The sequence below is a fragment of the Diplotaxodon limnothrissa genome, linkage group LG3 (genome assembly GCF_057381915.1).
Source record: "Diplotaxodon limnothrissa isolate DT_005_m linkage group LG3, D_limnothrissa_male_GT1.1, whole genome shotgun sequence".
In the NCBI taxonomy this organism is placed as follows: Eukaryota; Metazoa; Chordata; class Actinopteri; order Cichliformes; family Cichlidae; genus Diplotaxodon; species Diplotaxodon limnothrissa.
In genome coordinates, this window is record NC_140598.1 from 50,910,288 (window position 1) to 50,923,145 (window position 12,858).

At 38.5% G+C, this 12,858-nt stretch overlaps 1 protein-coding gene across 1 annotated transcript; it reads left to right on the forward strand.

Moving 5' to 3' along the window:
* The first annotated feature begins 69 nt into the window (after window positions 1–69).
* On the forward strand, window positions 70–5,691 carry fis1 (fission, mitochondrial 1). Its single transcript, XM_085350852.1, has 5 exons — window positions 70–126; window positions 731–863; window positions 3,463–3,539; window positions 4,728–4,833; window positions 4,920–5,691. The coding sequence occupies exons 1-5, from the start codon at window positions 82–84 to the stop codon at window positions 5,021–5,023; spliced, it is 465 nt and encodes a 154-aa protein (XP_085206978.1). The 5' UTR covers window positions 70–81; the 3' UTR covers window positions 5,024–5,691.
* Window positions 5,692–12,858: the final 7,167 nt, after the last annotated feature.

Genomic DNA, 12,858 nt, shown 5'->3' on the forward strand with positions numbered 1-12,858 from the left:
TTACCAGAGAGATCTCACGATGACGTTTATGTGTCTGTCATGTGACCACGCTGGGCGTGTCTTAAATTCGTTTCCGGAAACATGGAGGCTGTACTGAGTGATGTGGTGGCTCCTGAAGACCTTCTAGTAAGTTTTCACGTTATTAAACTTCTTCCTTGGGATTAAAACACACATTTAGCATATGAGCGACTTTTCCTGTCGCCCCACGGCGTCTGTCAGTCGATAAACGTTGGTACTCGGGAGAAATGTGACATGTCGACACGCACTTAGTCGCGTCACGTAGCTAGCTCGTGCTAATCATCATGTTTATGAGTGAACATCCGGACACTGTGTTATCGTAGTTTCGACTAATAAAACAGTTTATGGCTATTGTAGTTTGGCAGTGATGTTAGACTTTACTTTGTGAACTAACCTGCTCAATAGCTGAACATTGTAATTGTTCCTCGTGGATACACAACAAACAATACTGAGGAAGGGTCAGGGCATCTGCTAATATAAACACAATCGAAGTGACTTTTTCTGTAAATGAATAAATAATAATAAAATATGAAACCAGGTATAAATTTTAGGTATAAATCTGGGACTCCCCACCATTTGACCTTAGAACTGAAGAAGCTTCTCGGATGAGAGGTGAAACGTCTTCAAGCAACTTAAAGAAGTCCAGACGCTTTTCTTTGCAAGCTCCTTCGACTATGAAACCGGTCATTTTTGCCTATTTTTATAATTCCAGAAATTTGAGAAGAAATATAACAGCGAGCTGGCGAAGGGTGCTGTCTCCAAAGAAACAAAGTTTGAGTATGCTTGGTGTTTGATCAGGAGTAAATACTCACAGGATATCAAGAAGGGGATTGTACTTTTGGAGGGTAAGTCCACCCACTGTGCCTTATGTACTTATAATGTTATTACTTTTCTGTTGGCTAACAGGATTGTTGCAAGTGCCCCTTGCGGTGTACTGAAAATCCAGATAGCTTGAGTCATCAAAGTAGCTTCCTTTTTACCTCGTTAAATCACCATCGCAACTGATGCTGAACACATAACCTGGGCCCTGTACTACAAAGCGAGTTCAACATAGCTAGGATTTCTTTCAGCTATCAGGATTCACTTATCCTAACTTTGGGAAGCAGGATAAACGGTTACAGGAAGCTGGTTATCAACTCGTAAAATTAACCAGAGCTTTCCCTTGCACCACAAAATAATGTAACTGTAGTAACTAAAATTATAGAAATGTCCTTGGATTGTAGACTTGTTATAGGTTTCCTGATGACTCTTTTCCGCTGACGCAGTGCTGGTGCTGTACTTATTCAGTTTGGACTTTTTTGAGAACCAGCCCACAGTTCAACATGAGCATGTATATTGCTGCAGTAGTTAAGTACAGCTTCTTTCATTTAAGAAAACTGGCAAAGGGGACACCTGTCCTTTCATCTGGAGACTGTAATAGCTACTTTTATTATGTCTCAGCTTGATTATTGTAATGCCCTTAATGTTAGAGTTACTCTTCCCTGTCGACTCGATATTGGTGCAGAATGCTGCTGTGCTGTGCTGTGGGCACATTACACCTATTCTGGCTGCCTGTGCACTCTAGAGCCCAAGTTCTTGTATTTGTTTTAAATCCTTAAATGGTCTAGGCCTGTCTTTATTCCCACCCTCCTGTCCGAGCTCTCTGGTCATCTGACTTGTTGTTCCTATGTGGATAAATTGCCTTTTCACATTAGACAGTCAGCTACGTGTCCATTTCAAAAACCCATGTTAAAGCACATTTATATTCTCTGACTTTCTACCCAGCATGTGACATACATCTCTGCTTGTTTTTATTGTTTTATACTTGCTTGTTTTTATTTTATTGCAGTTTTTAGTGGTACTGTCTTCACTTCATTTTAATTTCATTTTTATGTACAGCACTCGGTGTCTTCTACGACTGTTTTTAAAGTGCTTTATGAATAAAGTTGGTACGCTATGGACTGTTTCAAACTAATAGTTTAATCTTTTGTTTGGTTTTTGTCGTTGTTTTTGTTTTTAAGTAGTTATTTAACTACATTGTTAATGGACATCGGTATACAAAAAGTGTGAGATGGAAACTGTGAGCCCAGGCAGGTCACTTCAAAACTTTACAGTAAACAAAGACTTGATAAGTTAAAAGTGGGAACAGAGCTGGTTTAGTTTCAGCCGTTGTTTAAGCTGAGCCTTAAATGTGTGATAAGTTGAGCGCTCTGTTATTCCCATTGATAGACTCTTAATTGGTTAGTATTTTGAGTAGTAACAGCACATTTTGTCCAAATTTAGTGAACCTATAAATTACTTCACAGTCCCCTCTAGTGGTGGCCCTAGTGCTAAACCCACAGTCTGTGCTTGCACTAATAAATAAAGGAGGTTGGCATGTCCATGTAAAATCTTATACATAAAACAGTCGATTTTTAACATTATTAAAACTCAGGGATTTGTCATCAACACAGCAAAAATATTCCAATCTTCAAATGGGAATAACTTTTAATCAAGAATTTTTGTGGAGGTTTTTTCTTTTTTTTGTAAGTAATGAGTCTATTGATTTAAGTGTTGTTTCAGCTGTTAACGATAAGGTATTGAAATGACAAGCAATGCAAATAAAAGGATTGTACAGTCTAAGCTGCGGTGACCATCAGAGTCTAAGTTGCTGCTGGATTGCCCCTGCGGGGTCCTGGAGCCCGGAGCTGGGTGAGTGTGTGTGCGTACAGGTCTGTGTGTCTCCATGTTGGGTGAGTGTGTGAGTATTTTCATATGTGTCTTTGAGGGTGGGAATGCATGTTTGTGTCGGGTCTTAGACTCCACCTCTCTCAGAACATCTCCCCCCCACACTCCCTGCCAGTGGCTGGTGCCCCAGCCTGCTGGTGCCCCAGCCTGCTGGTGCCCCCGCCTGCTGGTGCACTGATGGTTCTCGGTGCTCGGGTGTGTACTGGCTCACTCTCGGCTGTTGCCTCTTAACATTTTATGCATTATTAGCACTGTATGCTGCTCAGTAACATTCAATATTTTTATTTACTGTTACTGATGCTCATGTTGGTTGTTGCTGTGGTTTCCTACTGTCTTTTTGTTTGATTTTTCTTTTTCTTTTTTTGGTTGTTGTTGTTGTTTTTTTCCTCTCCTTTCTTATAAAAAAAATAATAATAATGATAATGATGAGTGTCATCAGTGAGTCATTGCGGCAGCTCCTCCTGCGGTCGCTGAGGTCAGCGTCTCCAACTTTGGAACCAGCAATTTTGTGGTCTTTTTCTTTCTGTATAAATGGGTGGAACTGGTTTTGGATTAGGCACTGGCGCTGCGTCACTGGAAAAGCTCAGCACAGCCAGCTCCATTACCTGCACAGTGATTATTCTTGTAACTTGTGACTTTGTGGCTTCAGTGTGTTTTCAGCTTTCCTGGTTTGAATCGTGTGTTTGTTTGTTTGTTTGTTTGTTTGTTTGTTTGTTTGTTTGTTTGTTTTTCTCGTAGAACTGGTTCAGAAAGCATCAAAGGACGACTCCCGGGACTTTTTGTTCTACCTTGCAGTGGCCAACTACAGACTCAAAGTGAGTGGCACCTGTTTCTTCTCAGTTCAGGTTTATGGGAGACAAAATGAAGAAACAGACCTGCAGAAATCTCTGCTTTTGTATCACGCTGCTTTTGAGCTTCAGATAAGAGAGAGGGCAAAGGTCAAATCTGACAGACAGCGCAAAATATTTCTCTCTCTGACTTTACCTCTTACTTCCTGCTCCTCCCTAAAAGCATGTCATCTTACTCATTGGTTCGCATTTACCGAGGGTTTTTCTAATTGGTCTAATCCTAAAGTACTGCTGAGGCATGGTTACATACACTAATAGGAAAATGTTTCCTTAACACACCCAGTTCTCTGTAAAAGAAATGTCCTCACTTGTATTTCAGTACCATAATGTGCTCCTCTCTGACCTCCCACTCACCGTACTTGGAAGATAACTAATCAGACCTTCAAAGTCTGCAGGTCACAATGAACTCGGTCTCTTCCGTGTTACCTTTTGCACAATGAGTGTACATGAACGCCTTTTACCTGACGATCTTCAACACATGATGGGTTTCTTTCATGCTTTCCTGCGTGAATAAAAATGTCCTTTTTAATGATGCCAGAGAGACATGCCATTTAATGAATCTGTGGAAAAGTTTTGCCACTGAAGCTGGCGGTTACCCTGCCCGCATTCCCAACGAGCCAATCAGCAGCTGAAGCGGTAAACAAACGAACCAATCACAGGCATGCAGTGAGAGCTTCATGACCGTTTGAACTGTGTGGTGGACATAAAAAGACGCAGATAAGCACACTTATTGGTATCCTTGGTTTGCCATATCCGTTACATGAATCAGCATTTGTTTCGAGTGATCTGGAGGGATGACGTCGATCATCATCATCATCATCATCATCATCATCATCATCATTTATTTATTTATATAGCACTTTAAAAACACACCTGGTAGACCAAAGTGCTGTACAATACTTATATGCACATAGCGGCACATTCAATGGAGGAGCGTTGTGTAACCTGGATGTGGATAGCAGGCGGAGAAAAAAAAAACCTTTTTAGACCCTTTATTATGGAGCAAAGTCCCACTGACCACAGCAATTACTGCCATGGCTCTATCTCCCCATTAATTTAGATAGCCGCTTGGAGGTGTTACAGGGGTGGCTGTCGAGTGATGAGAGCTGCTTTTGGAAGGACTTCCATAAACTAGACTTTCTCTTCTCCCTCCAGGAATATGAAAAAGCTCTCAAGTATATCCGCATTCTCCTAAAGAACGAGCCGGGGAACAAGCAGGCTCTGGAGATGGAGAAGCTCATCGACAAGGCTTTAAAGAAAGGTAAGAAAGAGGCACTAAATGGTTTCATAATAAAAGCGCTTGTGTTTTGAAAACTACATCCTGACCTTTTACCTCTTGATATCTAGATGGCCTTGTCGGCATGGCGATTGTCGGGGGAATCGGCCTTGGCGTGGCCGGCTTAGCGGGCCTCATCGGCTTGGCCGTGTCAAAAGGAGCTGCCAAATCCTAACTTGGGTGTGAGTGGGAACGTGGATGTTTTTCTGGACTCACACACTGACCAGCCTGCATAAAAATAAAGCTTTTGTACTAAAAGCTTGGAAGACGTAGAATTCTGATTTGAGGGTGAAATTAAACTGCGTTATTTAAAAGATTTGAATATTGCCAGCTGTAACAGGGGTGAAAATCGTCGTACATACATTTGTTGACACACTAATAACCTGTCACTTCCTCATTTGTCGTTTAAACAAACTAGAATAGGAGACGTGTTGTTTAACCCTTATATAATTTTTATACTGTGCACTTCAGCCCAAATATTTACAGCTTGTAAAAAGAAAATTTGTCCAGATGCATGATTTTGCTTCAGTTGTTGTTCGTTGCATTGATTTTTGAAGCGTTACAGAAAGTGTTATTGATGAAGCGGAAAGTGAAGCTTGTAATCCTGTAATGAGGGAAGAGAATCATTTGTTTGATGGTGACGTCTCGGTGACTCTGCCATACTTCTGCTGCTGCTGCTGAGGAGGCAGTGAGCAGATGTTTGCATTTACTCTGGACATGCAGTTTCTTAAAGGGATGCAGCTCTTATAATGGAAATTAAACTGTTTTATGTTGTGTAAAAAGCATTTCCTAACATTAATATTAATGGGTTGTTTTCCATCTCTATTAATAAAATGATTATCAAATGAGAGATTTGTGTTGTATGCTTTTGATATCTCAGAGTAACACACACACACACACACACACTACTGTGGAGTAAAAGCTATACTTTAAATTCTTTTGCAGCACAAGTAGCACAAATAAGCATTTGATTACATGGAGTCCTCATTTTAATAAGAAGATATTAAAACATTGAGCAATGTGGATAAATACATTGTAATGAAATGAAATTAAGAAAAGTCAAAATCAGAATTTTACATAGTTAGCATAATTAGCCTATGTTGTTTGGGATATGTATTCACAAGTCACATTTTAATTGTACGTTGAAGCCTTTTATTCACCTGACATCCACGAACAGCACACAATCACCAGTTATCTAACACCTATGTCTGTGGGAAGAAGCTGGATTGCCCTCGCAGAGAAATCCACGCAGAAAGGATCTAAACGGCATTTAGACCAAGAACCTCAAGCAGTGACTGCACTGCTGTGCTTTAAAAAAGAAAATAATAATACTTTTTTTCAAATCAAATCACTTTTATTGTCACATCACATGTGCAGGTACATTGGTACAGCACATGTGAGTGAAATTCTTGTGTGCGAGCTTCACAAGCAACAGAGTTGTGCAAAATACAATAATGTAAACAAGCAAAATACAAGAATGGCTACATCTGAAACTAATAAATATATGTACAATATATAATAGTATATGCATTTCTGGATGTGTATACTAAATATTTTTCTACGTGTGTGTGTGTACACATATTTTACAAATTAAATAGAGTAAATGAATCAAAGTACTTGAATCAAATAATTAAATTAATCTACAAATGACTCAAAATTGTTTAAAATCCTTTTATAAAATTGAACGCAACTTTAAAAACATGTTATATACTTTTGAAGCTATTTTCATATTTACTTTAGAACCTGTTTAATATGTATGTATAATCTTTTTATTCGTTTGCTATTTGATAATGAACCGATAATCTGACATATGCGATATTGCGCAGTGGTGTTCCCATCACTGCCACGCATAACACACATCAGATCAACAAACACGGTGAACACAGCAGCTGTGAGCGCGGTGTCAAAGCTGTAGGTCCCGACGAGTCACCGGCTCGCTCCCCTGACGATTCCCGGTCCACCTGACTGGTTTGTTAAAGAGCGGGAGCGCGCGCACGCAAGCTTCCTCACACACCAAATGAACTTGAACGCATTTAGCTCCCGAACTCCTTATTACCACAAGGCATATTTATGTTCACACGTCCCTCAGTATTAACACCTGAAGTCCACAACAGGCTCCGTGTCAGATTTTCCTTCCTGCTTCACCCTTTGGCGCATCAGTCAACAGAATCTATGTAAAGCTCGGTGTTCTTCTGCACCCAAGCTGCTCGCGGGGTTATATAAAGGACCTGTTTGTGCTCCATCAAAACTGTCAGGGCTTTATTGAGATGAGAGCAAGATGTCATTCTATTTTATAGATTTATGGGACTGGTGTTGCATAGGTGTCAAAAAAATTCCATTTCCAAGAGCTCTTTTGTTTAACACGGCAAGAGATTTTCAGTAGGCTACAGCATTTAAGTCACAACACCGTCTTAAATCAACCAAACTCTGATTTGCATTAAAATGAAAATTGCTGTGAAATTTTAGCTTCACATATTAAATACTTTTCCAGCTGATTTTTTTTTTAATTACCGAATCAATCAACCGATAATATATTGAAAATATGAAAGAAGACCGGCACTCCTGCAAAGTCCCATATTCAAGAACACATTAATTTAAAAAAACAAACAAACAAAACAAAAAACCTTCAAAGTTGCAAAAGACAACTTGTGACAAATTTAAATGATAAACACTTGAATTACTCAATACTGTAAAATTAGACAATTTTTTTAACATTACATTTTTAGTCACAAAAATGAAGAAAACTTTTATTCACCTTTCTTATTTTCTGCTCTGCTCTTTGCAAAAAACATGTGATGGTCCATAGTTTGAATGTACAGTAGGCTACATAATAATTGCCGTTCAATTTAGCGTCATATATGTATTAGAATTAAAGGCGTGTTTTTTGTTTTTATGACATACAATGTTTATATCGTTTTTCTTGCACATTAAAATCAGAGGCAGTAATTGAAAATGCTTATTTCAAAAGATAAACTATTACAGATGAAAGCCTGAAATGTTGCATTTTCTCACCATCAAAATAAAACGGGGTCTTTAATGTGGGACTCGTGCATCAACAATGTCTGCGTATTGGCTTATTAAAATATGTAGTCCTGCATATTTGTGCGCACAATTTCTGAATAGTAAATAGTTCACTGCACTATGATGCTAAAACAAAAGATAGAATGCTTTTAAACATCGATTTATTAGTCACAAAAATGAAGAAAATGCTATTTTCATGAAGGATCGAGCAAATAGTACAAAATCCTGGAGTTTCTAGGTACGCCTGTAAGTACAACTGGGAAAATTTCCTATAATGAAGAGCACCTCCCTTTCTTCAAGGCACCACCCACGCTCCTGTCATTGTTTCACTGATTTCATAAAAAGTGGGTCCTTGTAACTGATGCAGATACTGTTTTATTAAGGTCCAGCATCACTCCAACACAAGACAGCTTATAATCTAGACATGGTTTGGGATGAAGAAGAACTGAATGGCTTTAAAACACACGGTGTAAGCGTTTCTACAAGGAAACAGGAGCCAGGATTCTGTAACACTGTAGCATTTTTCCTACCATATCCATAAAGACCAATCGATAAATCAAAGTCCAATATGAAACCCCATTCTTATCAATGTCATTTATTAACTGTTAGATTTACAATGAGGGATTTGGTGCACACAATGTGACAGCTTGTATTGTGATTGTCATCTCTGAGAGTTTAACCCACGCACGAGTTCGCTCACTCTCGATCATCCTCATATCTTGACCCTCGGAGAGATTCAAACAGTCAACATCTTTTTACAACGGGGAGGTTTATGGAGGCTATGGTTTATGTGCCGCGTTATCAGCGCGGTGGGATGTTACTTATTAACCCGGGTGAAAGGACCGAAACTCGGATCGGCCTGAGAAAACAATCATTTTCTCTGGTGTAAAATAGATGATCATTTAGGTAAACAATTAGATAAAACCATATCTGAAGAAACAAATATCCAAACAGAGGAGCAGAAAATAGACATAATGTCTAACTGACCCCCGAGCTGTCTCCAGCCTCTTCCCACGCGCAGTTTAAACACACTTAAACATCAATGATTCATCAGAGCTGGTGTAATTCAGCTCAGCTTCAGTGCGTCTGAGGGCCAACGTCCGTCAAGTACCCAGCGGGTTTAACACAGATACTAATGTTTAATCACCGCGAATGAGCACAGTGTAGAGGCTCGCTTACCCCCCGCTGTGCAGGTGTAACTACACTGGAAATTAAGGTTGTTGTATAATCCAGTTAAACAGCTGATTGCGGGCAGACACAAGGAAAGGCGGTACATGTTACTTTTTGTCTCTCTTTTATTGTGCTGTTCACATGTCATATTCATCATAATGTGAAAGTGAGTCTGTCTTTGTATGTGGGCTGTGTCGTGAAACAGAGGCCAGAGGCATCTGCGGGAACAAAGGCTGTTTGTGTCGCAACCGATCACAGAGCGCTCACAACACTTTACAGGAGCGAAGCAGACGTCAAAATGAAGGGTGTCGGAATTATGGAAAAACTCTTAACCCTTGTCCTTTGCATTGCATTTTTAATTTCTTTAACTGATGATGTGTTGTTGCCGTTTCTTTTTAATCTGGCATTAACATAAATGACACCATGTGGGTGCTGCACAATCACAAGACAAGTTTCTTCTACTGTTTTTTTTTTTTCAAAGCACAAGAGTGTTTTTTAAACTTTTTTCTAAAATTAAAACAACAATAGCACAGGAAATGGACAAACAACACAGAAAAGAGGACGAGCTTAAACAAACAGGATAGAAAGGGGGTCACGTGGTTAACTGTATTCTCCCCATCATCATGATGTATATATAGTACCATGAAAAGGTGTTTTCTGAAAAGTCGTAGTAGAAAGATTTCTTATTTTCAGTGTATCTGTCTCAATTACATAATGTGTAAATACAAAATATAGTTTTTAAAGGATTATTTCTTCTATTTGGGGGGGGTATCCAAACCTACAACAGAAGAAGAACAAAATAAATGCATAAATAAGTAAATGTGCAGTTCCATAAATATAAAGTACTAATAAAGAAAGGGAGAGGCTTATTGGTAAACTTTGAAAAGACAACAGACAACTGTTTGTAGTCAGCAGCCAACTGTACACACCTGGAATCTGGTGACACAGCCATGCTGCACAGCTCTTGAGACAACACCAGTGCATTCAGACCAAGTTCACGAGGCCGTTATTTAAGTGAATAATGAATATGAACAATTAACTGTTATTATTATAACTCATAGCATCACTTAATTGCAAACTGAAATTATGGCTTCAGTGTTAAATGTATGTATTAATAGTATTATAAGAAGGAGAAGAAGACATTATATAATAATACAGAAAAAGGCTATGGTCAAATATCTTAATACACACACACACACACACACACACACACACACACACACACGTGTATATATATATATATATATATATACATATATATATATATACATCTCCCATCTGTGTTACCCAACCTTCATTTCCTTATAAGCCTTGTGGATTTTGCACCATCTGCAATGCAGCTTTTGATCATTTTTCATTATACTTGGATACAAATGATTTAAAATGAAAGATGCCAAATCTGTAACTTTCTGGAAAGTGAGTGGAAAGTGGAAAATCATAGTTGCTCTTTGAAGTTTCGACCTGTTGCTCATCAGGACAATGTTAATGTTTACCCAAGCATACCAACATTTGCTAATTGGCACTAGACTCTAGTAATAAAATCAAGATTTCTGTGTGGAAATTTCACCTTGTAAGTCTGTTTGTGCGTACCTCTGTGTGTCATAATGGGAAAAGTGATTCTGAAGACACCTATTGTGGCAGAAAATTAACACAGCGGTGAAACTGAATACTTTGGCATGTGTTTTCTGTCCATGGAGCAGCACTGCAATAGTATAAGATGCGGTCATGACATTTCACAAGTTTTGCTGACACTTTCACAGATGGGTACAGTCTGTACTTGAGAGATTCCTCAGCAAGATGAGTTCAGGTTTTAAAGATATTATGGTGGCACCAAATCCAAATTTATTCTTTGTGTACCAATAAATCCACACTGTCTGGACCTATGTGACAGACTTATACCTGCCATTCCCTGTGGGTATTTTGCGCTGGTAAAAAGCGGTGAATATTGCTCTCCAGTTTTAGCAATTTCCTCTTAGCATTGATATGCATGTTTCAATATGACACTTAAAGGTTGTGTAATACGTTAAACCATTTAAAGCAACTGATTGGTTTCATTATGGCTTTATGGGCGTGGTCAAACTATTTGACTGTGGCCTGGCAACGTGAGCAACAGTCCAACAACTATTGTTTTATTTTGATACAAATGTTACTAAATCCTGATTGGTGTAGGAGATGTGAGGTCACCTTTTTTGTTTAGTTTTTTTATTTAAAGTCCACCCCCCTCCACACACACACACACACACACACACACAAATAATTGTGAATCTTTTAACAATTAGAGTCAATGATCATTTACAGACATACTGACGTTTTAAATAAACAAGTGGACACAAAAAACTTACTAAGCACTTACCTGCTCGATCTCATCTCTCTAGTTGTGTCCACTCATCACATGCTCATCTCGCCAGCTTTTAATGACCTGTTCTTGGAAAGCACATGAAAAACTTATAAACTTCGTTCCAGGAATTAGTTTATAAATGTCATATAAAGTTTATTTTAAAAGGCAGAGCCTGGGTGAAAGTTTCAATACAATAGCACAAAGTTATATGTAGCCAAGTGGGCAAAGAAATTGGGTTTAACAAAAAAGCTTTGCAAACACCTCACTCGTAAACTGAGACACTTAGGGCTGGACTGACTGTGGATATCCTGAAGTGCAATATTTTTGTTACTACACTGTTTTAATATAACCATATATTGTTTCTATTCTGAGGTACGATATCTTTTTTATATGGACCATTAATAATGTTCCAAATTTTCTTTTGTACATAACTAAATCTAAGACATAATTAAATCACAGGAAAAGAAATGTGTGTAAAACGTACTGAAAATGTAAAATGTAATGCTTTAAAAAAACGAACTAGTTAAAAGAAGCCATCAGGTAATCATTAAAAACATCAGCACAAATATCTGGGTGCCCCTTTCCCAAGAATGTCTTTGTTTCCTGGAAGGTTTGTTGGAGCATTAAATTACTCTGTGTTCTGGCTAATCATGCACTCCTATCACTGTGGAGAGATTCAAAAAGCCATTTGTGATGGAGAAGCATTTTGACAATATCCTCCTCTTCTCAACAGTCAATTGGGTGGGGGGGTGGGGGGGTTATCGGCACATTTATAAAAAATAAGGGTTTACATCAAATACAGAAAAAAATAAGATGAAAAATAAACAAAACAAAAGTGAAGTGTCAAAATCTTGTTTATATTTAAACGCTAGGGAGTAAAGACGTGTCTTCGAGCTGGTTTTAAAGATGTCGAGTGCTGGTGAGGTCCTGATTTGAAGAGGTAGATTGGAAAAGCTTAGGTGCAGCCTCGGCTTCAGTCTGCTTGTATGAACAAACACAAGCATCTGATGACTACGCCAAGATAAAAGTTCAGAAAGGTTATAGGGTGCTAATCCATTTAGTGGCTTTAAAAAACAAACAATAAAATCTTTAAATGAACTGTAAAGCATACTGGAAGCCAGTGTAAAGAAGAAATATGGTCTCGCTTATATGTGGCTGTCAGGAGTCGAGCTGCCGCCTGCAAAGCCTGCATGACTCCAAAATAAAGGCGATTCCAATATTGAGGCCTGGATTAAATTAAAGCATGAATTACTTAATTAAATCAGCAGATGAGGGAATATTTGTAATCTTTGTAAGGGCCCTCAGCTGGAAGAGGCAATTTAACAACAGAATTTAGTTATTAAATATAAAACTGCCAGACAAAAAGGTCACTCCTGTTTTGTTTAGTTTTTTCTTTTTTGCAAACGGTGTTTTGCAATTCTCCAAATGAAAAAGTTCCCCCTTAAAAGAGCAATGTGTGTCAGGAGGTTCGAATAGTACCA